The 26,529-nt window shown below is 38.6% G+C and overlaps 1 protein-coding gene across 3 annotated transcripts; it reads left to right on the top strand.

The window, feature by feature from the left end:
• The first annotated feature begins 510 nt into the window (after positions 1-510).
• LOC111594716 (probable nuclear hormone receptor HR38) lies at positions 511-24,652 on the top strand. 3 transcript variants are annotated; one of them, XM_023308142.2, is made up of 5 exons: positions 511-594; positions 20,284-20,582; positions 21,431-22,567; positions 22,636-23,788; positions 23,858-24,652. In XM_023308142.2, exons 2-5 carry the CDS (start codon positions 20,562-20,564, stop codon positions 24,112-24,114), a joined length of 2,568 nt encoding a protein of 855 aa, XP_023163910.2. In that variant the 5' UTR covers positions 511-594; positions 20,284-20,561; the 3' UTR covers positions 24,115-24,652. The 3 variants fall into 3 exon arrangements, 1 of the variants encoding a protein (XP_023163910.2); XR_002751142.2 differs by lacking the exons at positions 511-594; positions 20,284-20,582; positions 22,636-23,788; positions 23,858-24,652 and adding exons at positions 20,896-20,964; positions 21,018-21,191 and having other exon boundaries at positions 21,431-21,512; XR_002751141.2 differs by lacking the exons at positions 511-594; positions 20,284-20,582; positions 22,636-23,788; positions 23,858-24,652 and adding an exon at positions 20,915-21,191 and having other exon boundaries at positions 21,431-21,512.
• The last annotated feature ends 1,877 nt before the right edge of the window (positions 24,653-26,529 follow it).

Here is a 26,529-nt window from a genome sequence, read left to right as displayed (position 1 = left end):
TGTTACGCTGCGTATGTGTAACGTGATTGTATATTGTATGAACCGAATAAATTAAATATATATATAAACATATATTATATATATAAATAAGTTGGCTAACTTCACTGCAGCTGCAAATATAAGCAATTATAACAACAATAACAGAAGCAACGGCAAAAATTGTTGATGTCTTTGCTCGTTTAACATTGGGCAAAGTCCTTGTACTACGAGTATATATAACACCGCCTACATACACACATTCACACACACATACATTGATAAATAAACGTGAGTAAGCCATTGCGTCGCCAGTTGCTTATGTCGCGACGTCAGTGGGTACTGCGCAAACGCCTGTGAGCAGAATAAGGAAAGCGCCGGAGAAATCGGAGAAATCGGAGAATTCGCAAGTTCAAGTTTAAGGACATAGCAAAAAGTGAGCCGCGAGTGTGCATTAAATAATGTCGAGCAAGGCAACAATAGCCACGCTCGATTACAACTATGTATAATCAAAGTAACTACATTGGGCAACTCGCCAAGTTTTTGTGCTAGACACAAAATTGGCTTCCAGTTTGGACGTCGTGCTGGATCTCCATCTTGTTGCTGTGCGCCATACAGGTGTTTAATAACATTCATGTGTCCTTTAACTCTTGATGTTCTTTCTTTTATGTTTGTTTCTTGTGTCTTGTGTTGCCTGCTTACAAATCGCCATCATTCACATTATTAACACACACTCTAGCCAATACATATCATGCGCGATCGTCTTGCCTCTTTGATTGTGGTGAAGCAAGAGGCGACGGCGTCGCTAAGCCACAGCTGCAACAAAAACAACAATAATAACAATAGCAATACCAATAACAATAACAATAATAATAACAACAATAATAATAATAATAATAATAATAATAGGCTCATTGAGAAGGAACAAATGCTACCACAGCAGCCACATCAAACAGTGAAACTTTTGCTGCCATCGCCGGTCATTAAATGTCCAGACTCCTTGTATACACTACCCTACGAAAGCAATATCTACTACGAGATAAATAACAATTCCTACTACAGACAGAACTTAAATACTGCTACGAAGCCCGTAACTTTTCCGGCTGCGATCTATCCCTGTCGCAATCTTTTTCCTGGCGGCTGCGATATCGGACATTTGGGCTGCTCCGCCGGCTCCTCCGGCTACTCGAATAACAGTAGTTGCTGGCACAGTAACGGAGTACAGACGTGTATGTATGAGTGACTCCCTTCGATTATGGTGATGGTGGTGGTAGTCTTGGCTTCTAATTACCAGGTGCACGTTGCGTATGAGCAATGTTACGCATATTTTCAAAAGTGCTGTGTAACAGTGAAGAAAAAAGATTTGTTGAATGCAGCTGCTGCATTAACTAAAATTATAAACACGCCTCGAGCACAATGACGACTTCAATTTTTGCCAGATAAGATAAGAGGGGAGGGGCTCATAATAGGAAAATAGTAGAATATAAATATATATAAAAGGTAGAAAGATGAGCTTTGCCCATCCACATGTTTGCCAGCGTCAGCAGAGCATCGCAGAGGCAGCAGACAGCGAAGAGCAGCAGCCACTGTGGCAGACGGCCACAAATAGAGGCAGAGCGACATAAAGTCTGACGCAAAATAATTTACAATATGCATGACAAGCGCACACACACGCACACGCACACGCATACACACACATGCTCATTTACACACATGTAAACTTGAGAGAACGATTCATATGCGCAGTTTCTGGATATCCAATATGTGTGTATATAAAATTGCATTATAATATTATCTATATTTTGTGTGTTGCTCTTTAAGTCTTTACATTAATTATCTCATCATTTTTGGGAAAATTTAAAAATTAAGAAATTTTGTCAGTTCTGAATAGCCATACGAATTGGCCTAATATGCATGTTTTGATTAATATATATGAATAAAAAATAAATTGACCGAAATCAGCATAGGCTGTGCAGATTAACTTCAGTAACTGACTTTGTGTAGTATTAAGCGTTTTTTAATTTTAATTTAATTAATTTTAAGTAATACAAATTTTCAATTATATAACATTTAAAAAAAAAATGTTTTCTTTTAATTCACCTTTAAAGGAACACGTTAAAATCAATCAACCAATTAATTGTATGATTGATTGATGTGCCTTGATTTTAATTGGGAACATATTTTTTTTTTTTTTTAATTTTCGTTTGGATATGTGTTGATGATTTTAATTAAAGTAGTTTAAATCCAAGTTCTATAATGGGGGCTTGAATGCTAATCTGTCTAAGAGCAAAAGCTGACCTGCAAGAGGGAAGTGAATCTGAACTTAATGTGCTCATTTTACCTTTGGGGTATGAAGAGCTCGTATTTATCGTATAAAGGTACAAATAATACAAATTGCACTGTTTGCTTGCTATTACGTATTATTTGTTTTTGTATTTTTATTCTCTAGAAGAAAGTGAACGGCAGCTGATGAGAAACCATGACGCCAGCTACGCCATTAGGGCAAATGCAAATTGTTACAGCAGTTTTCACGGATTACACGGGATAGGTGGGCGACGTGGGCGTGGAAGCATCGTCAACTAGGGCCATAGAGCAAATCTTTTACACATCAGCTATCATATCGATATGAGTAGTAGTCCACTGCGTCAGACCTGTGCATAGGTATTATGTGGCTATGTGTAGATTCTGTGTCTTAATATATATATAAATATATATATATATTTGTTTACCTGAACAACGCGTACTGATGACGTTGACAGTATTGCTTATAAGACTACATTTTGCATGCAAAATAATCACGAGTCATTTTTGGTCCACAGCTTTTGTATCTTTTATTGTGTCAGACAATTTCTTTTTGGTTTTATTTTGATTTTTTTGTTTTTCTTTTCTTCTTTGGCGTGTGAAATTTGTTGTGTCTTTTCAAAGCAGCAACAAATTTTAATTTCTCTGACACCCAGCTTATGTTAGCTGCTGCGCATTGCCTGAACGCCCCTTTTAATGCATCGCATCATCAATTGCCAATTGCATTTCTATTGCAAATAAAGAATGAATCTGTTAGTTAAATTTTTGTCGTCTACTTCAGATTAAGGCATTGTTTGATGTCCAGTGTGTTGGATTAGTGGCTTGGACAAGTATATCGCAGAGCAAATAAATATGTAATTATGTGTAACATATATATTGGAAATATTGGAAAAGAAAGCATAAAAACCAATTGATATCCACATATAATATATATATTTTGCATCGATAAAGGATATGATGGAAGCCAAGTTTCAACAGAACGTTAGTTCAAGTTGTTCAATCGGCCAACGAGATGTCTTCCGAAATATAAATTCAAGTAGAGGAATAAAGGGACTCATAGAGAAATAGATTGAATAGCGATAGATAGAGAGAAATACTTATCGGTTCGGTAGCTGCTGCTAATCGATTGGAGTTGATGTTGTATGTTGTATGTTGTTGTAACAAGCTAATGCTGAAAATAAAAGAACTATGTTTCTAGGTTTTCAGTCTGATATAAATGATATGTTATAAGAAATTGCTCTCTGTCTATATTTATTATATTTTGAGCAATCAGTTGTTGTTGGCTGTGGAAGTGATCAAGTTTTGGTCGTTATTTTCACACCTTGTGTGAAACCACAAATCTGAATACAAATTTCGGAAAGCAATATATCAAAAAAAATTAAGAAGAAGAAGAGAGAGAAAAAGTCATATTGCGGCTTTGCTAATGATTATTATTGACTCTGGCGTCTACCTAATTATCTCTGTTGATTTATGCGAATTTTATAAGCAATGCAGAGACAGCAAATTTGGATTGATCGTAGGTACACTATTGTCTATGGGATCGACCAAGCAAGGCTTTACACAAAATGAGGGATCAGCTCAAATGACATAACAGTTATGTATATCAATTTACTAGTATTTATCATTTTCTTTTTTATATAAATTGACGTTTCCTTATTAATTTGAAACTGTTCACACGCTATTGAGATACAAAACTTAAGTTCATTTGTGCCGAGTGCCTCTGAGTTCTTAAATTTATAACAAATCTGTTGCAGCATAATTAGCCAACGTGAATCTGTGTGTCTGTCTGGCTACTAAGTGCCTGATCTATCTCTATCTTTATAATAGCCCCAGCTCCTATACACTTTTCAAGTCCCAGAATAGATTGGACGCAATCGATTCCGCATAGTTTGTACTTTGATTTCGTTTTCTATTTAATTGCAGTGTATTTGCGATTTGCCAATAATGCGGCGAGTGCAATGTCCTCGCAGCTCGCGGCGATGTCACACTTTGGCACGCCAAGAACTTGTTGTCAGATAGATGGATAGATGGATGATTGGATGGGTAATCCGACTGTGAGCTAGTGCTTAGAGCCAGTCGAGGCCAAATAGCATCATGGGAATGCATTTTGAGGCGTCGTCTCGCCAGGGCTCCTCCAGCAGGTTTTCCTCAAAATTTTACTATTTTGTCTGCTGTTTTTTGTTTACAATTTTTTACAATCTGACGATTTTTGGTCACTTTATTGGCTGTTGGTCAATTTGGCTGCCGGTTGCTGCCAGTTGCTGCCGGCGCATGTGTAAACCTTAATTTGAAACTGATTGGATTGCTTAGCCGTTGGCCTCTTGTTGCTCTTACCTTGTTTCGTCCATAATTTTGCTTATTTCTTCATTGAGCAGTGTTCATAAAAGAGAGTATGCATCGACAGTAGACAACGTTTCAAGACTAGAAATAAATAATAATTTAAAAGCAAAAAGAGTCGAAAATATTGGATCAGCAATAGATCTAAAAAGTTTGTGCAGTAACCAGAGTGTGGCACAGCTAAGCAGCACAGCACCTTGTTTCTCATCATTGCATTTGATTAGCCAATGATCACGATAATGTTTGAAATGAAGTTCAAGCGCAAAATATATAATTATTAAAATCAATAAGAACCAAATAAAATACAATTGCAGACAAACAACATTAAAATTTGCATTTTGCATAGAGAAAACATCTTTGTATTCTACATATGAAACAAAATTGAAAAAAAAAAACTTTTCTAGTCCGAATTTCCTGATTCTAAACCGGCTTGAGCCTGAGCTCAATAATTTCCTATTTTAAAAAAATAATTATAATGAGATTAACGATTATAAAGTTATGAAGATTATGAGCGTACTTAATGTCCATTAAATTTATCTAAAATTCAGATTCCAAAATTAAAATAATAAAAAATATATATATTTAATAAAAATGCTTTGTTTCTGTACTACAATTGTAGTCTAATTGGAGTGTTTAAAATAAAGTTCACACCGTAAATTGGATATTTATTCTCTAGATTTGAAATCAAATAATATATCTTACAATCCAGTCAAGTATTCAAAAAAGTATTCAGAAAATATTTTACTAAACTGCGAGCATATCTAGTAAATAATACTCGCTAATTCGGATTCGATGACATCTGCAAAGTTTCTCAAGAGTTCCAATCAACATAAATAGAAACGAGTTAAAATTAAAACTAAAAAAAAATTTAAAAAAAAAAACAGTATTAGCAAAAACGATGCGTGGCTACAAAAATTTGTGTTCGTCTTTTTTTCTTCTTTAATTTTTTATTTTAATCATTTTTTGTTGTTTTACTTTTTTTGATTTTTTATTCACCAAGACTAGCGCTGTTGCAAAGAGAACGATTTCGAATAAGTGAGGAGGAATCAGCTAAGAATAACAAGTTTTCATCTTTCAACGCGCTCCAATCACATACAACATGTGGTGTTGTAATGTGGGCCCAAAAACTAAAAAATGTTTGTTAATAGCTGCTTGCTGCTGAAGATTGTTGTTAGTTGCGTCTGCAATTCTTGTCTAAAGGAAAATTTGCCAAGATCACAAATTGTTGTTGTACCCGTTGCAAAACGTCAAATTTAAACATTTTTTGCTATTATGATGTTTTTGTTTTTTTTTTTCTGTTTTTTTTTTTGTTTTGTCTACTTGTATGTGTGTTTGCGTGCTTGTTTATTTCCAATTGGCTTGTTCAGTTGACGTTTTTTGGCGCCTAACTTGTTTTTTAATGATTGAAGAAGATTTAACAGTGCTTGCTTGATTGACACTTGGTTCAGACATTGTAACAACAGAAATACCTCTACAAATGCTCAGCATAATAAGGTTGCTTGGTCTCGTTTGGTACCGATTTAATTTAATGTGTCATTAAAAGGAATTGCTGCACTTCTATGAACATAACTCTCTGATCTGTGATAACCGATTAATAGTAATCGATAGTTTTTTAACAATGCGCTCTGCTGAGCTGTATATTAGTTTGTGAGTATATTAGTTGTCTGCATTGTCGCATTTGAAATTTGAAATAATTCTCGTGTGTATCCTATATATGTCTGTTGCGAGAGACTTGAAATTTGGAATATAAATATCAACGTTGACAATCCAAGATCAAAAAGATATAATGGTTAAATCTATGCCCATAACTATATCTTCCACATTTTTAGAGCTTCCTTCGTGACTTACCAAAAAATATTCAACTGTTTTTGGACTAGAAATGAGTATTATACAGTCGGCAGCGCCCGACTGCTATATTCTTCCTTGCTTTATCTGTCGTTAGTGATAGTATGTAAAATCGATGCTTGGTACTACTTATAGATAAAAACAATGACCTTTAGAAGAGGCTATGGCTACTATTTAAAAATCTACTATGTGAGTGCCTGAAGTACGCAAAAGAAAACCCTGCAGAGCGAAGAACACGTGCAAAAATAATCGTACGAATTTTTAGAGCCAAACAAGAGCTGAGCGTATTTCACGGGGGAAAGGTTCTGCGCAGCATACACTCGTATTTGATGACGCAATCGAAGTGAAAACTGTATCTGCTTTAACTCTGCTGTTTCTGTCCTACTCCAAAAATAGTTCGCAGACGCATTGTGACGTCATTACCTTTATGACCAGCTGTGGGTTAGAGACGAGTCACAAAGACGAACGAACGCAAAAGTAGGAAAACAAAAAACAACGAAGCGACTTCGGGACTCTCACATACATGGTCGAATTATCTACACGGTGTTGCTTTCAAGGTCGTTTCATATCCACTCTCCCTCTCTTTATTTCTGTTTGCCATTACCATTACCAACCCCACGATGATTTCATACTCACCAACCTACCGCAACTCAAACCACACGTTCCAATGCACCTCTTAGCTCGATATACACGCCTTCTTTTTACTACAGATTTTCTTAGTTCTTTTTTTTTGATTTGATCTCTAATACAATCTGTATGGTTGAGTGACGCCTTGAACAAGAGCTACAATATTAATAGACATACAAGTGATAAGGCAACAACAGTGAGGTCCTGAATTAGTTTAAAAGAACCATGAACCAACAGCTCAGTTTGTCCAATTAACTAATTTATTTCCTTATCCTGAACAACAGAACATTGCAATAACTCACCAATGCGCCTGAAGTTATTCACCAAACTGAACTTGAGCTCAACTCAATCAATGATAACATAATAAAAATATTGTTAGAATAACTCACCAATGTGTCTGAAGTTATTCACCAAATTGAACTTGAGCTCACCTCATTCAATTTTCATATGCCGGCTTAGCCTGATAACATAATAAACTTTAATCCATAAAAATACAGTTAGAGCTCGTTTTAACCATATTGAAAAAACTTTTCGAAGCATAAGCAGGTGGACCATTAATAATCATGCAGTCAATCAATCAAATTTCTCATATATTGAGTACATGCTATATATATGGGCTCACTAATATATATAGATTGTCGTACCTTCTCCTTCGGGGCGAGCCCTCCTCCAGGCAGCAGTTGATATAGAACATATAGAATATTATTACATACATACATTATGTATGTATTCGCATGCGACACGCACTTGAAAATCGTGACGTCCTTGGCTCTGACTGCACACATATAGTTTAACAGCTGGCCACCGTATCCTTCAACCAACTATGCGCGCACACTTACTCGTACACTCACACACACGCACACATGCTCCTGGATCGATAAAGCATCAGCCGTTGCTTTTAATACTTATATTTTTGCTGCTTGTTGCCATGTCCAAAATAAATCTGATGACGTCAACGAGAAAGCGAGATGGCATTATGTGCAAGAGAGTGTGACTGCGTGCTTGCTCTCGCTTTCGTTTGCGTGCTCTTTTCTTTTTTCTGGCGTGTATTGTCCTGCTAGCACTGCGTATGCGTAATACGGCGCATACCACGTGCCTGAATTCAAAACAAAAACAAGAAACATCTGTAATGAGACACACATTACGAGGGATACTCATAATATTCTTAGGTGTTAACAACAGGTGTTGTGCGTTCCTTGCAAATGTTATGTAAATATTTAGTAAAGTAATCAAAAGATATCATAGCATAAAAATCTTTTCAATCCGTAAAGCACTTCAAAAATTGAAGAACCCAGCTCTGACCGGTTAACATTGAAACCAATAATATCTATAGCTAGCATAAATAGCCAGACCTCAACAGAGAGCGCTTTAAGCCCATTCTTACTTACTAACGATAATCTATTGGCATATACTTAATATGCTTGTTTGATTAAATACCAATACTAATGTGCATTTGTTTTATATCATAAATTTCAGTAACCATTTCAACAAAAGCTACAAATTTAAGCACTGAAAAGGCGACAATATAAAGAAAGAGAGATGAGAATGTGCAGATATATAATCTTGTCTATTATAGATTCACTTATAGAAAAAAGTTAACTAACAAGTCTGTCATCTATCAGGTTATTAGCATCTTCTTTGTTATATTTTAAGTAGTTTAAGCAAGTTGAATAAAACTTTTCCTTTCTTCCTGTCCTCCACTTGCAATATAATTTTTGTTTCATTTTTGACTAGTTTTACTTAGTTAATCGGACTGAGACAGTTTATGGGAAGCTCAATCAAATATGATGGGTAAAATACCTACAGCTGAGGAGAATATATTAAGAGGCGAAAGAAATTTTATTAATTTTACTTTAAATTTATTTTCGCAATTGTCATTTATATATATAAATAACCTTGATCAAATAATTCTTATAAACGACGCTTGTTGTTAACTACAGCAAAAGTCCTCAGACTGACCAAAAGGCAGCATGCAGTTGTTGATCTTTGTCTGATTGGACTGCAAAAAACGAGCAGACGTTCCAATCTGTAGCCTCAGCTGCACTTTATCTTTAACGAGGCCTTCACTTTTGAGAATGCAACTTGAGCCGTTGGGACTAACTATATTCCCCAAAGTGATGTTTAGCCTTCAGTATTCACAGAAAATTCTTGCCTTTATTATGATTAATTAAAAAATGCATTCCAAAAACGTAAATAGTCAGCACAAAGGCTCTCTCTTGATAATATTAATATTAGTAAAAAAAAACTATAATTTCTTAATTCGGAAATGTAAACAAGTAGCCAAATTCTTTTGAAATTGCTGATGTTATTAAATTAGAATACCATGATCCTCGCTTCACATTTTTATTTATATATAACATTATTTTGTTGCAAGTTACTCGAAGACTTCTTGCCCTGTTCTGCCAGTCTATAGAGATATCGAGAAATTCGTCCAGTTGCGGTATTCAATTTGTTCGACCTTTTAGCTCTGTGACTCGCCGACTTAACCGAGTTGCCCGAGCATGACAATTGGATGTGGAATCAGAGCTGCAATTCGAGTTGGCTAATGAACGATGCTTTGAACTAAGGCAAATTCTTTTCTGTGCTGTGCGCCGACTGCACGCTGTTTAGCATTGAACTTTTTGCACAGCCAATAGACAACGACACATAGTTACAGATAGCTAAGCTGTTCATACACATATTTAGATTCCCACAGCATCGAATGATTTATGGCTGAAAAACGTATGTAAAAAGGCATAATAAAAAGCACTATGCCAATAGCCAGTCGGGCATTGCGGATCTAACGGATGAAACAAGAACCTTGTTGTGCATTTAACACGCCATGTGGAAGGTGAGGGAATAAAAAATACACACCTCAATCATCGGCATCACAGATTGAAAATCCCAAGTAACAAAAAACAAATCAATGAAATAAATAATAAATAATGGGGCAAGATTTCTTCGTTTTTCTCCCTTTTGTCTCATTCTACCAATCGGCATTGCCAGTTGTGGATCGATCAAACGGATGACCTTGCAACTCACTTCCCAAATAAAATGCGTGCAAATCTTGGCTAACAGATGTTCCAATTGCTGGCTTGATTAGTATTAGATTCGAAATCGAATCTGACGAATCTGAAGTTTAGTTTTCTAAGCCTATTTCGTTACGCCTATTTTAACTTGCAGTTCCAATGAATACTCCATTCAGATTAGTTTTTGATTTCTTTCTTTCAACTTGCTATCATTACTTATATTATCTCAGGAATTCATTTATTTCTTCTTCGATTGAAATAAGAATTGGTTCGGTTTTATGTCTACCAAGAGAAGCGATTTAAGTTACATTAGAGAAACCACTTCAATTGGCATTCAAATCAGAATCGGAATCAGAATCAGAGTCAGCATTAGAATCGTATTCGTATTTCGATTTCGATTTCAATTTCAATTTCAATTTCCATTTCGATTTCGTACTCACGTTCGTTCTCTCTCTTAACCATCCAATTGCCACAATGCTGAGCAATTAGCATAAATTAAAATTGGTTTACGTCGCAACATTTGCACGATGACACACTGCAAGTCGAGTCGAAAACCGAGAGACGGAGAGACAGATACACAGACCACAGAGTCGATCGCACAGATACAATGGACGGTGGCCTGCTTATGATGCGATGCCCGTGATGAGAGTAAAAGTGGTTAAGCCGGTTCGACTCGGACGCGCTTTATTCTATTTCTATAGTTATCTGCTAAATTTATGACCACTGCGCGCACATCTTAGAACTGAACGCAGTTCTAATCGTGCCATATAAAGCTCATACAAAGACAAAACATATCTATATATATGTATACATAATGCATATACATATGTATATATATTGTATATATATAAAGCACACAGAGAACAAACAAAAAATAAACAAGAAATAACTGTGATTTTAAGCTTAACGCCGATTCAAATAAGTGAGGTACCCATTCATATATGTACATATATTCAGCTCTATATTTAGATTCGATTAATTTAATAACTGAACATATACTAAATATTATAAATATATGTATAAATTATAACTAAATTATAAATAACAAAGTGATATCGATTCTGCAACTTATATTGATTATGCGTACTTTAATCAGTTGCACACACATACATAAATACATACATACATAAATATGTATGAGAGCTATTTCATTAATGATGAGAATCCTTACGATTCTTTTGCTTTCATTTTATAGAATCTCAGACTTACATACTTACAGATGTGCAGTTAGGGTCGAATGTGTTTCATGTCCAAAAACTTTTAGCCCTTCGTATTGTTAATATATATACATAATATATATATTATATATTCTATATATAAATATATAAATTCACAGATTACGACCGCCAGCAGAACTCATTTAATTACTGATTGAAGTGAAACGGTTATTAACCTAGTTTCTTTTTAACTCACTTTACAACATTTAAATATTACAAAAGTAACTTCTATTAACTTTTAGACATTCAGAAAAGTTAAGTTATTCTTATTGATTAACTGGCTGGAGAAAATGATTTTATATTATGTTAATTCAGAATTTTTAAATTAGCTCAAATAAAGCTGATCTAGTTCTATGCTACTAGCTACTCTATGTGTTCATTTAATATTTATATATTTTTTTTTTTTTTTAATATTTAGACCCATCTTTGAGTATCAGCAACGCAAAGTCTTCATATGACTAAGGCTAAGGCTGCATTCTATGCCTGTAAAAATCTGAAAGCTGAATCATGCCTAACATCAAACTAATTTGGCTCACTCAATAATTTCCAATGCCACTATTGGAAGTTCTACTATCGCTTGACATGGGCTCTTTTGAAAATCTTATTATGAAAGTTTTGCTCAACATCACTTCTTCTGGTTACAGTTTTAGAGTATAACGAAAATAAGTTTTATTTAACAAGTTGAAACTAAAAGACGCCACTAAGTATATTTTTATTGACATGTAAGCCATTGGGTTGAGCAAAGTATCGCGCGGTCGGCTTCACCTGACTCCAATGTTCTAACTTGTTTGAATATGTGACTCTGAATTGGCTTTTGCTTTCGTTGACCAGTTTCTGAGGCTGCTAATGCGCTCAGCAAATAAAAGATTTAGACACAATCATATACAAAAGCGTTGATTTGACTAAATTAAGCGCAGGCTACCTGCCGCAGATTTACAGATCGTCACATTCAAATCGCCATCAATTTTGACGTCGGCTCTGTCATGGGAAACTGATGCAGAGGCCATGAACAGGTTTTCATAACTGCTGAGTATACAAATTGCACAGCTTCATTTAGTATATCTATTCTTTGAGCTGGGCTGTATTTTGCATCCCAATTCGTGAAGAGCAATTATACTAAAAGAAAAAATATGAAGCTGTATATATATGCCATGAAAACAGTTTAAAACCTATTATTACTTAGTGTAGAAATTGATTTACTAAAAATTCTATATTCAAGTTTCAAAAGTAAGCAATTTTAGTCATATTTCATTAATTGAGCAAAATATTTACAGGGCAATATAAATTAATTATGCATTTAAAATGGCTAAACAACATTTTTTTTCGGTAGCAGTCAACAGCTACTGAGTGTCTGTTTCCCCATTGTCCTGACTAAAGTCGTGACTATAGCATCTTCTGATGCTGTGAAAACAGTTTTCGACATTTTCACTGCAATAATGCATATTAAAATGCCACGCTAATTGCTATTATAGAAAAGCATCGTCTCCTCGCTCCTCCAGCGGCTGGGGCTACTTGCCTCCGCTGGCCGGCAATTAATTAATAGACACAACTAGGCAAAACTTTAGCTAAAAACATTGCCAGCAGCAAGAGCTGGTCTTGCGTGTTGCCGCAGAAATGAACAAAAAAAAACAAGAAGCAGGCAAATTTGTATACACATAAGGCTGAATGAAGGAGTTTCACGTTAGACGCTCCAATGGCGAGCCATCGCAATCATTGTTTTTGCCTCTTAATTATTGGCAAAAATCAACACGGCAGACGACGCTGTTGTGTGGGTGAGAAAACCAAATCTTTACGCCGGTCTCTGATTGTGACTGCGACTGCGACTGGGACTGTAATAAAAACAAATACAGCGCCAAGTAGTTAGCTGAAAGCTGGTTGTGGATGCTGTCAAACACTTCACAGCGGTCAGCGGAGATCGCGATTAATTTTACATTTTACATATATGCAATCGAGAGATGTAGAAAAATATAATGAATACCATACCGGATGGCTGTGAGAACTAGCGCCCACGGACTCTGAGAGCCCGTGGTCTAGCAGTCCCGCACAAGTGCAGGCCCTTGGATAATAAAACAATTATGGCAGCTTGCTCTATGCATTAAGAGCACCCAAAAGCCGACCTTTTTAGACCTTTCAAATATCGATAGCAACGTTGTGGTAAATGACAAAAATTTATCACACCTTAGTTAACCCTCGACACCTTGGTGCAGACGCAGACGCAGACGCAGACGCAAACGCAAACGACGGGCCTTTTACGCTTTGGAATGTGGCCAAAGAATTGCAAACGTCGTCGCGCCACCTCAAACTTTGCTTACGCTGACTGCAATAAGTTAATAGTTCGATTTCTGGGCAGAGGCGATGCAGGCAAGACAAAGTCAAAACTAGGAGAAGCACCTCAAACTAAGCTAAACTTGAACACTGCCAATACACGACGAGCAAAAAAACCCCAAGCCAAAAACCGAAAATAAAAACAAAGCTCGTCTAATGGATAAAACTGTGAGCTTGGCTTTTGGGTGCGTTCCGTGAACTCCACGATGTTTGTGTGTCACCGTACCGGCGTACCAGAGGCTCTGACACCGACTACAACAACAACAACCACCTAGCCGAATCAGCAGCAGCAGCAACAACAACAACAAGCTGGAATGGCTGCAACGACTGCTAATGATGTAGCCAGATTTAAGCTTCGTTATGATGATGGTCATTATGACGTTTTCTATGGTGTATTTACCACAAAAGATTTCAGAGCTTTTTTGGGTGCTGCTGGTGTGCTTCGTGTGCTTCATTATTGATTTAATAACCGTCTTGAAGACACGTTTAAGCTTCAGGTAGCAAGTTGACTAGAGCCCGAGCCAGAGTCGTTGTTGGATGCATTGCCATGCCTAGGTTGCAATATGTAGGGAATTGGGGAACAGTTGCAATAGCATAAAATACATTTGCATAAATATTGATGTGATGCGACTCTTGGCATAAAATTAGCTTATATTAAGTTGTTTACATTCGTAAATTAGAATTGACATATCAATTATATGGTCCACGAATAGGATAGGAAAACTAATCCATGCTGTCATCACTCTATTATTATAATATATATTTTGACAAAACTAATATCTTGGATCTTCAAACAAATATTATTTTCAGCTTTTACTTTACCACTATTACAATTAAATTAAATTTGATCAAAAATTATTTAAAAGAATGTTAGTCAATTGTTATGTTATATAAAAACTGTTATGAATTATAAAAAGAAAGAAAAGAAAGATAGTCACAGAAAATTGAGTTGATTGATGCTATATATTTCTCTTTAGATATATATATAAACTTAAGTTTTATCTTAACTCATCTTATAAACCTTTAGGTCTGCTTAAAGCTATTGCAATTACTCCTTCCACATTAAGCAGCTAATTTTGAAAGATGGGCAATGCACTATGTAGTTATCTATGTAAGATACAAAACTGAATTTAGATATGCAAAACTAACGATTCCATTGGAGTGCTGCACACTGAATCAAATCTACATGAGCACGCCTCAAAATCACTGACAAATATAAGGGTTAGGCTGCGCTTGTGTCGCAGACAAAGTCAAAGACAAAGGCAACGCTTGAGTCGTGGTTGAGAGTTTTTTTGGGAGCCGTCGCATTGCATCTCGCAGTTACCTATACAAAGGCATTATTGAAGCTAGTTGCCTTTGGGTGTTGCTGAAGTAGCTGGTGCTATTGCTGTTACTGGTTGGTGCAACCTGCTGGGAACTGTGCTCGTGCTCGTTCAGCTCAGCCAACCGATTAGGTGGTCCGCGAAGGTAACTTTGGCCTGAGCTTCTCATCTGCGAACGAATGCCAAAATCAAAAAGAAGCCTAAAACTGAAATTAGCGCTAATATGAGATGAAGATCGCGCAGATTAAGAAATTATAAACCTTACAAAAAATTAATATCTTGTTGAAATATTTGCAGTCGTTTAAGAATTTATTGCGCCCGAATAAAGTATATATATTCTTGATCATATATATATTCTTGAACAAGCTGAGTCGATCTAGTTGCCTCTCTCAAACACTTGTCTGCCAAATTATACGATTCACCCTCGCTTTATGCATTCACATGCAAGTGCATATTTTGATAGCTTTGGCTTTCTTGATTTTCGTTTTTCTCTTAGCATTGCAACAACTTGTGGCAACGATGAGGCAAAAAAATTGTGCCAAAGTTGTATTTATTTCGGCAGATTCCCAAACTCTCCAGCCTTGGGGCTGCACCTTGTTTTGAGCTGGGCTTTAATTTGGGGACGCGCTCAGAAAATGAATGCAAAAGAAAAGCCTTATGCAAGCGACGTTCCAAGATTTGCAGCACCTTATCTTTGTCTTAGCCATGTCAATCAGGTGGCGACTCACCTAGACGTTGATGCAGTGCAGCCTGCACACCTTTGACCCGGCCTAGTCAGACGTACAGACAGGCAGACCGGCAGAGCGACAGACAGGCACCTAGTCAGAGACCCTTAAACTTGCTAAAATGTTTTAGCCTGGCCACAAGTTATAAGTTAATTACATTCATTAAGCCGTATTGTTTTAAGGAATTCATCAATTCATTCCAAATTCAGTTCAGTTGAGTGTGAGCCAGCCTCATTCCCGACTATGTCTAACGTTCATTTCAATGAGTTTATTGTGAGTAGCAGATAAATAAATATTATCCATGTAAAGGTATAGAGATCAAGACTCACACTTATTGCTATTATATGTACTCTTTACTGATGCAGTCAAAAATAAACAAAAGAAAGTAAAAATATCCTCAGGTAATAATCCACGTGCATATTAAATGCAAATTTCTTATGTGGTCTTCACTTACGTTTTTTTTTATTATTATTACTGCTCTGACAAGTACATATTTTTCGGTTGGGGACCTAGAACTGGTTAGCAGCGGTAAATCCAAGTGCCACGCATTCGAATCTCATATTCTCAAATGATATAACACTCCAATTTCAATTAAACCAGTTTCTAGATGCTGCATCTGCCCGCCTATCGCCCAACTGGTGACCAGCTAACCAGATAGCCAGCTAAACGGTAAATCTTTTATTAGAATTTCATGCAAATTTGGAAGAGACACAAATCGTAGTCCAAACGCGGGCTGCAGCTAAGTTTTATGAATCCGCTTTTGCATAATTCGCGACGTTGGGCAGCTTGAAGTCTCAGCTGATGATGACCAATGCAGTAGCCTTCTCTCAGCTCCGACGACACTCAGTGCTGGCAAGTGGCAGAGCCAATGTGTTAGCCAATAAGCTCGAGGGGAGACTCATGCTGAGAGAGTGAGAGAGAGAGGCAAGGGTGAGTGGGGCGCTTGGTTGAGATGCGCTTACGCGCTTATAAAATGACTTCGATCCATTCAAACGGCCTGCTCCGGCTCCGGCTCCGGCTCTGGCGCTGACTGAAATGTCCAAGATGGCCTTCGAACATTTTTGCAACGATTAAAAAACGATGACGCCGATTGCGATGTCGCTGGTTGACTTCGATGCAGTCTCTGTCTCGTGGCTTACTTAGCATTTAATGTGGCACAAAAAGATGTTTATGAATTGCTGCGATACATTTATTGTTAATTTCTATTTTAGTTAAGCTGCGAGTCTGTTTACTCATGTCAGAAGATCTCTCTTGGCAATCACACTTGTGCTTTATATATTTATAGAGTTTCTGCATTTCGTTACATTAATGTAGATTGTGTCAAGAAGAGCTTTAAACTGTGGCAACATAACATTAATACACAACTCTTTGTAATTGTCACTGTGCATCAGATCGTCCTATAATGAGGTATCCAGTTTCAGCAAATCGGTTTCTGTGAATTGCTTTCACTTATTTTAAAATATAATACATAATAAGTAAAAAAAACCAAGTTTTAAGTTTCTGTTTCCTGCGTTAACTTTAATATTCTAATAAATGTATATTTAATTTTCAAGTTTGCTTTAATGCAATTATTATTAAGCTTAGGGAAGAAATGCAATAGTTGCAGATATTTATGACAAGTTAGTTCGATCGAGAGTTGAAATTTATAATAACGAGGCTTATTTGGTCTTTCGTTTAATCGCTCCTTAGAAGCAGACAATTTGTTCGTTATTCGATTTCCCAGCTTTAGCGTGATATAATAGAAGCGTATGGCCAAGCACTGACTCGAAGACGAGAGTCAATTAGAGCTGGAACGAAAACAATGTAGCATAATACGGCAGATGCGATTGCATAAATCAATCAAATTGTCTCTCACTCGAGAGCATTGAGTAATAGATACAGTTTCGATATGAGCTTCACAGAAATTGGGTTTTTTGCTCAGCTATAAATACCAACCCCATTACCCATTGCCCATTAAGTATTGCATTTTGTGCAGCATCAGAGCCAACAATAAAAAGCTATCGATGAAAATCGACAATTAATAGTGAAAGTCTGAACAAGTACCCATGCCCAGAGCCCGAGACAGAGGCAGAGCCATAGACAGAGCCAGACCAACAATGGGGCAGACGAACGGCTTCAACGTCATCATCAAAGGTACTGCAGGAAGTTTGTGGCCTGTGCGCAGGTCTATGCTAGAGTCTATTGGGCCAAGCGATTCCGTTGTCGTGGATTTCAAAGGCGATAGCATCGACGCCTCCGCCATGCCCCTGCCAAACCTGTAGTAGCTTCAACAGCAGCCTCAGCAACAGGCACAGCAACAGCAACAGCCACAGCAACAGCAAAAGCAACAGCCACAGCAGACAAAGTGACTAACTCCTTGGCCCAAACCTGAAATCCATTTGTATACTTCTCACAAAACTTCACACGAAAACGAGAGCCCAAGTGCCTGAGATGTCTGATTTCTGCACCCACTGACTCAATGACTGAATGCCAGTGCTGGCCAAAGCTGGCCAGAGCGTTACCAAGTCGCCTGACCCGTGTAGCATGCCAAAGACGTCGACCACGGCGCATTACCATTTCTTTGGGTCACTGCGCAAGCTTGTCCGTCCGTTCCTGTCTTGAAGTCTATCTTGGGCTTTGTCTGTCAGACTAGGCAGATGCATACATATGTCCATGTCCATTGATCAGACAAAGCCAGAGCCACAGCCACAGTCAGAGCCACAGCCACAGCCACAGCGTGCAGTGGAGTTCGCAGTTCAAAGTACACTCAAAGCTTGCAAAATAATATGTATTAACAAACTTATATAAAAAAGAAAAAAATTAGCCGGGTTATGCAACGCGAAGAAGACACGAGAAAACGAAACGACTTGCGCTTAGTCCGCCTCTGCTGGCCTTTATAATAAATTTGTGAACCAGCTCTTAATGATTGTGAATACAGGACCCGAAATGAGTAAATTTTAATGTTGTTTATCACTCACTCACACACACACACGCACGCAAATCTAGTCTAGTCTGGCCTACTATCGTCCAGGCTGAATGAATACTTCAAGATGCGGCTGCATCCATAGAGCCCAACCCAAAGCTGATGCCAGAGAAACATGTTCGGCAATAAAAACAATGGCACATTGTTATGCTCAATGAATATTGGAGGCTCTTCCCGGTAGCTTTTTTCTACAGTAGCCCACGGTAGTTTTTGAGCTATTTGTTGTTGTCTTTGAGGCTTGAGTTGGCTGGCTCAAAGGGTATCGATCAATGGCTTTCTAAATGACCCACGGCTAAGCAACAGTGCAATGATATTTAATTTCCATTTGAATTCTTCGCCCATTGTCTTACACTCGAATAGATCTGTAAAGAGATTGCGCATGCTCTAAAGAGACTATAAATAAATATGATATTGAAGAAACTTATTCAGATTCGCGTTGCCTAAATGATTTCAGATTGACAGCATTCATATATTTCCATCTTTAAAAGAGTATAGGGAATAATAATTGAAAATGTTTCACCTCGGAAGCTAACATTTATTTCCTCACTTTGAAGCGCCCTTGAAACCTACTAGAATACTTGGTCAGTTAGTGGTCTTTGATCCGAATGAATAACTTGTGTTCTATGCACTCTGTTAATAAAGTCTGATCGTATATATGACATGTATTTGCATTAAAAGATTATCAGCTGAAAATTGAATTCAATTCAATATTATAAAATATAGGACTGGAAAAATTCCGAAATGGTCTAATCCAGTTTTCCAAAAAGGTTTGATTTTGTGCCCGATTTCTTCGAGCTCTGAATAAAACGTTAGTTGTCATAGAGTTGGATAGTGTCGAAAGAGATCTACAAGTCTAAAAGTAAAAAGCTTTTAATACTTTAGGGTAACTTAACAATCGCCAGCTAATCAAGAGTTTTGTAAAATAATAAACAATTTTTGGAAACAAATATGAAAATTGGCAACAACGACAGTTGCAGCGAACACCAAAACGAGACGTCCAAGAGCCGTTTTGCAATTCGAATAAGCCATATTATTTATTTTAATCAAAAGCAAACACCCGCCAAGGGGGTCGCCATCGTGGTCGAGGTGCTGCAGCGGACAGCATAATTTATTTCATTTAATGTGCTGCATTAGCCATGAGATTCGGATGCGATCCTCGGCTTGCCAGACTCCAACACGGCTGCCGCATCCCCGCAACATGAGCTTGGCTCTTGCCAACCGGCGACAGGCGACCGGCCTCCGAGATCCGACCTCCGACCTCCGACCTCCGACCTCCTTCCTTGTCGTCCCACACAGTAGAGTCTTGCATAGGGCAACCCGAGCTGAGACTTACATTGGCATTTCTAATTATGACATTCGATACGGTTGTTTGCGTGTGGAACGCAAGACAATTGAGAAACCTCGTCTCCAAATGCTTGCCGTATGCATGTGTCTGTGTATCTGTGTATCTGTGTGACTGACAAAGTGACAAAAGCGCACGGCAGCATAAGGCAGCCACGCATGGCATAATAGAATAGACTATTGTGCCCCAGACACCACTTAACATTTACAAATTCACAAATTTGCAAATTTACAAATTCGCAGCGAAGCATATTAAATGCTAACACTTAATGGTTGTCCTTATTGAAATCCTTGCAGGTGCAGAAACAGAATCAACAGCAGCTGAATGTCGTGCCACGCCGCCTAAAAAATCAAGCGACCAAAGCGTCAAGCAAATCTCGAAAGGCGGCAACCGGAAGAACTTGAAAGCTGAAAGAATATCCCCAGTTAGATCGACAAAGGCAGACACTAAACCTATAGCTGCGACAACTGCAACAGCAACAGCAACAACAACAACAACTGCATCAACAACAACACCATCTGCAGCTTCAACTAAAAGCAGCCAACCGAGGCTCCATAATCAAGCGGTCACAAGCATGTTACTTCTGCAGCCCAATGTGAGTTCCCTTTCAAATTAACATCACACACATATATGTACTGCAAGATCAGAGAGAATAGGCATATAGCAACTATATGAGAGCTGAAATTGATAACTGAGCAGATGTTGTTCACTTTGCTAACCTTAACAAAATATGCTCTGTTGCAAAACAAATTTTTGGTCAATGGTTGCTTGATTACCAACTGTGAGGAGCTTATAGAGATAGAGGAGGCAAACCACCCAGCAACCAGAAACCAGCAACGACTGCCACAATAGCTCTCTAATTCAATGTTTTGAAATATGTTTCCTGGCAAACAGCGTCAAAGAAAGCGTCAGGCATGACAAATTAGAAAACAATGTTCTTTGCTAGCGAAATATGCCCGACTGTGCGCTACTCTCTAGTAAGGATTTTGTTAAAATTCGTTATTTATTCTCATAACTATATTTTGTACAGCATGTGTGTACACATCTTAGATTATTGGCATAAAATACTTACCAAGAGTAGCTTCATTAAACGTTAAAATCTTAGAGACAATTAATAAATGGGCTACAAACATAAAACACCAACCAAAACTGTCTTATTCACATTGGACTACATGCATAACCTGGAGAGAATACCCATGAAACCGTAAGAGAATCAGCTAGAATTATATTAATGCACTCGGTTCACACTCGTGAGCAGAGTAAAACAATTATATGGCTGTCTTGTTGATAGGGGTTGTAATCTGAGCACCAATCAGAGTCGACGGCAACATCGCGCATGTCTAACGGACGACTTGACTCCACCCTTCTCTAAAGCTAGAAGCTATCCTACGACTCAGCCTGCAGTCACTAATTCAGTCTATGTCGGACTTTCTTCAATTGCAGAGCTCCTTTAGTTCAATTTCGTCGTTCGACAACTTTTCAACGCAAGCCGTGGCAGCGACAACACCCACGTCTACGGTAGCTGCAGTCGGGTCTGGTGCCGGACATCATCACCACAATCGCCATCAATATCATCAGCAGCAATCATCACAGCAGCAGCAACACTTGCTTCCTCAGCAGCACCAGCAATTGCTGCTGCCCACGTCAAGCCAGGTGACATTGCTGTCTCATGAGGAGGATCAGCTGATTAGCAATCTTGCTGATGCAGCCGTTACGCATAGCGAGCTGTTCTCGGACTTATTTTTCCCATCGGACTCCAACAACTCGCTGCTATCGCCCGTTCTTGAGCAATCGGTCGCCAGCTATCCAGACACGAAGATTGATGTGCCCCCGTCCACTGAGACGCTGATTGGCAGCAGCGAGGACATCACCAGCTCCATTGAGAATCTGACCAAATTGACATGTCTGCGCGATAAGCGTTTACCCTCAACACAAGACCAGCAGGACGGCAGCGCAGGCTCTGAGCAGGATCATCATTCTATTTGCCTGCTCAGTCTTCGGTCCAGCAGCGATCCCGCTATCGCCCTTCACGCTCACCAGCAGCAGCAGCAGCACCAGTTGCTGCAACAACCACAAGTACAGGCCACCTATCTTCAGCGACACGGTAACAGCGACCTACTGATATCACCCATTGGGGGGCCTCTCTCATGCGGCAGTAGCCTACCCAGCTTCCAAGAGACCTACTCTCTCAAGTATAACAGTAGCAGCGCCAGCAGTCCTAAGGAGACCTCCCCTTCAGCCGCTGCCACGCCCTCCGATCAGATCTTAACTCTCAAGATGGACGAAGACTGTTTTGCGGACGTAATGGCTGACCTAAATACGGGCCCTGCTTCGGGGCAGTCACTGCACCAATTGCAATCTCTGCCGGTAAGGCCCAACAATACCAACAACAGCAGTAGTAATAGCAGTGGCTACAACTACCATGGTCACTTCAACGCCATCAATGGCACTTCCAATCCGTCACCCAGCTCATCAGCCAGCTCACTTTATGAATACAGCGGTGTGGGCCACAACGACAGTTTCTTTGGACAACAGCAGCAGCAGCAGCAGCAGCAACAGCAGCAAAGCTACCAGCACATGGTGAGTAGAAACCGCTTAGAATAACTATCCGTCAGCTACTTTAATGCGAATGTTTCGAATCCGCACAGAATTACAACTCGCACAATGGTGACCGCTATTCCTTGCCCACATTTCCCACTATCTCCGAGCTGGAGGCAGCCACGGCAGGAAGTAGCGTTGCCGCTGGTTCAGGCTTAGGCTCAGACTATGCTGTTGTTATTCCGCCCTTGCGACGAGCTTCGTTGCCTGTGCAGCGCTCCATCTCTCCCGCTACTGCTGCGCATTGCCCAAAGGTAGCAAAGTTGGCGCTGGTTGGTTCCAGAAACACTCATGCCATCAATGCCCTTCAGATACAACTAAGTTCGGCACCCAACTCCACTGCCACCTCTCCGGTGAGCGGTGGCGGCGCTGAGTTCCTTCACAGCCAGTCGGGACGTTTGCTTCAGTCGACCAACTCCTCGCAGTTGTGCGCCGTGTGCGGAGATACGGCTGCCTGTCAGCATTACGGGGTAAGAACCTGCGAAGGCTGCAAAGGATTCTTCAAGCGCACCGTGCAAAAGGGTTCCAAGTATGTCTGCCTGGCGGATAAGAGCTGCCCGGTAGACAAACGAAGGCGGAATCGTTGCCAGTTTTGTCGATTCCAAAAGTGCCTGGTGGTGGGTATGGTGAAGGAAGTAGTGCGCACGGACTCCTTGAAAGGCCGCCGTGGACGTCTGCCGTCAAAGCCAAAGTCGCCGCAGGAGTCGCCACCATCCCCGCCCATTTCGTTAATAACAGCTCTGGTACGAAGTCACGTGGATACAACACCAGATCCCTCATGCCTGGACTATTCGCACTACGAGGAGCCGTTCGATTCGTTGACTCCGCCCACTGTAGGGAGTGCATTGGGCTTGAGTGAGGCCGAAAAGGTTCAGCAGTTTTACCAGCTGCTAACCAGCTCGGTAGATGTGATCAGGCAATTTGCTGAAAAGATTCCCGGCTATTTGGAACTCACTTCCGAGGACCAGGAGCTGCTCTTCCAGTCCGCCTCGCTGGAGCTGTTTGTGCTACGGCTATCCTATCGTGCCCGCAGCGACGATACCAAGATGATCTTCTGCAACGGCACCGTGCTGCATCGTACCCAGTGCCACCGCTCTTTCGGCGACTGGTTAAATGGCATCTTGGAGTTTAGCCGCAGCCTGCAAAATCTAGAGATTGACATCTCGGCCTTCGCCTGCCTCTGCGCACTCACCTTGATCACAGGTTGGTGGATAGCCACCCCATCCTTGACAAGCACATGTCAGCAATATCGTTCCCTCCTTTCATTCACAGAACGCCATGGACTCCGGGAACCCAAAAAGGTGGAGCAACTCCAAATGAAGATAATCGGCAGTCTGCGAGATCATGTCACCTACAATGCGGAGGCTCAAAAGAAACAACATTACTTCAGTCGCCTCTTGGGAAAACTGCCCGAGTTGCGCTCGTTGAGCGTACAGGGATTGCAGCGTATATTCTATCTAAAACTAGAGGACTTGGTGCCAGCACCGGCACTCATTGAGAACATGTTCGTTACCACGTTGCCCTTTTAGGCGCCACAACCTGCTTCCTTTGTGTTTAGCTTTTAATGAGGTAGATACCGTAGTATATAGCATTGCATATTTACCAATCCAGCGTGTACATAGTTCTAAGTGATCTCAATGAACGTGAGATACATAAGGCTACAATAAAAGAAGTGTGTAGAAGTGTAGAATACTAGATTAAATGTAGGCAACAAAACGTTATTTAATCCAATTTCCATCAGTTCATATCTAGTTAGTAACATATATACGTATGATCGACCCACACGTAAGCCTAAGAGCCACCGCACCTTCTGCGTCCTAGCCGCTGCCCTCGTCCATAGGCAAGGGCCTGTTTGGTCCCGTTGTTGGGCACAGGTACAACAACCAGTGGCCAGTGCGTAATGAGAGTTACTCATGAATATTTAAGCACTGATTCAAGTTGAAGCTATTCGTGACTTGTCAGCTACACAGAAAGAAAGGATTCAGAACTTGTTGACGTTAATTGTTAAATTGTTTAATTTCAAACTGTCAAAATCAATGCGCACAGCACGCACATCCACATCCTTACACCCTTGCTCACTGCACTATACACAGACTTTTCCGATTCTGATTCCGATTCCAATTCCAATTCCATTTCCAATTTTGCTTGCGTTCAAGTAAACATCAGAACTCCTTCATGCAGGACCCACTCTCGCCTTTAGCTTACTTCTAGTCAATTGTATTAAGAACCAGATCCACATTAAATAAAGCCTAAGTTATGATTATGAATATATTTATAATTAATTGTAAACAACTAATATATTTCTATTTCCTTGAAGGCTAGATTGGCACTTGTATTTAGATACATGAAAACAGTTCTTAAAATTTGGGTTCTTATCCATTAGTTTTTGGTTCGAGCTTTTATCGCACGACCTGGTGCACAAAGAGAGAGTTTAAGTACCTTTATGTGATTTGTGTCTGACACATACAGAGCTGCACACAAACTCACACAGTAGAGTCTAAGATAATGTTATAGGTATTTGATAAGAGCATAAGTATTTTATAGGCTAGGCTACATATAAGCTATCTAATAATCTTTTAGCTACGATACAGTTCAAGTAAAATCAAAGAAAACATTCGATGATAACAATGTTCTCTCAAAGAATTGAGTTTTACTTTCAATTTCGATTCAAAGGCTTCGATTGTGGTTTTGTGATAAATTTGCGGTAAAATCTACATATATGTCTTTATACTTACGACTTGTATATGATTTATTTTAAACTTCTATTTTGTACCATATACATATACATTTACATATACATATACATATACATATACATACCTATCACATTTTTTGGAATGAAAACCGTATACAAAGAAATCGGCATGATGCAAAATTAGATAGAAGATAATTAATGTTGAGCCTTTAGAGAAATGTTCACTTATGTTTAACAAATATATTCCTCTATGGCTATAAATACAAATATAAATTTAAAGACTAAGTACAATAAATATTTATGCCTAACAAATGAAAAACATATCTCTTCAAGCTTTTGGAGGCACAATACAAAACTTAAGTGTTGTTAACTTATTTTCATAATATGGATAATACCTGAATAACAAAATATCACAATTTATTGTATTTTTATAGCTCATTGTTATTAATTAAATGTTAAACATAAATTCAAAATATTTAAAATATCCACTTAATGTTTAATACCAGGCAATATTTCACAGCCGAAAATATTATATCAGAGTATGTGTGTGTCCAGTAGACAGCCATTTTCTACAATATATATACATAAAATAGGTACATAGCGCACTTGTTTAAACCTACCTATTGAAATCTTAAGCTTAAACTTGAGTAACGGTTAGAAACGGATATTTAAAAAAATGTTAAGGCATCACCAAATTGGTTTGATACTTGGGAAGACAACTTCACAATAAAATTGGTTTGTAACTTGGGTAGACCAATTTGTTTGAATTAGAGTTTAAACTACAAAAAAGTTGCCATTGTCTAGCCTTTACATATCATAAAGAACCATAGCAGTAAAGCAAATCATAATCCATTTAACATTTTTACATATTAGAGAATTAGTCGTTGACATAGTAAACAATTAACCTTAAGTCCAATGTAGTTATATACATGTGTAAATACAAACCTACTTTGTACCTTCGAAATAGTATATATATTGATATGCATATACATCTATACTCTTACATAAACATACACATATATATATATAAATCAAATATAAATTTGAGGACATATAGATATTTTGAATAGAGAACTTTTACAAAGAACTTCTAGATTTTCATGAAATGGACATTTTGTTATCAGATGTTCTTTTGTAATTTTATATGTAAGTACGTAAAAGAATCGCAATGTCAAGTATAAACATTTTGGGTACGCATATTTTTGAGAAATTAATAATACTTTTCACAACTTTTCAATATTTTCATATA

The sequence above is a fragment of the Drosophila hydei genome, unplaced genomic scaffold, assembly GCF_003285905.1.
Source record: "Drosophila hydei strain 15085-1641.00,03,60 unplaced genomic scaffold, DhydRS2 tig00000149-arrow-pilon, whole genome shotgun sequence".
In the NCBI taxonomy this organism is placed as follows: Eukaryota; Metazoa; Arthropoda; class Insecta; order Diptera; family Drosophilidae; genus Drosophila; species Drosophila hydei.
This window is presented reverse-complemented; position numbering and strand designations above follow the sequence as displayed.

Excerpts from the sequence above, each read along its gene's own strand:
- LOC111594716 (XM_023308142.2), top strand. The coding sequence starts at position 20,562 with ATGTTACTTCTGCAGCCCAAT. Across the intron at positions 22,568-22,635 it reads AGCAAAGCTACCAGCACATG|AATTACAACTCGCACAATGG; the intron begins GTGAGTAGAAAC and ends GAATCCGCACAG. Across the intron at positions 23,789-23,857 it reads CGCACTCACCTTGATCACAG|AACGCCATGGACTCCGGGAA; the intron begins GTTGGTGGATAG and ends TTTCATTCACAG.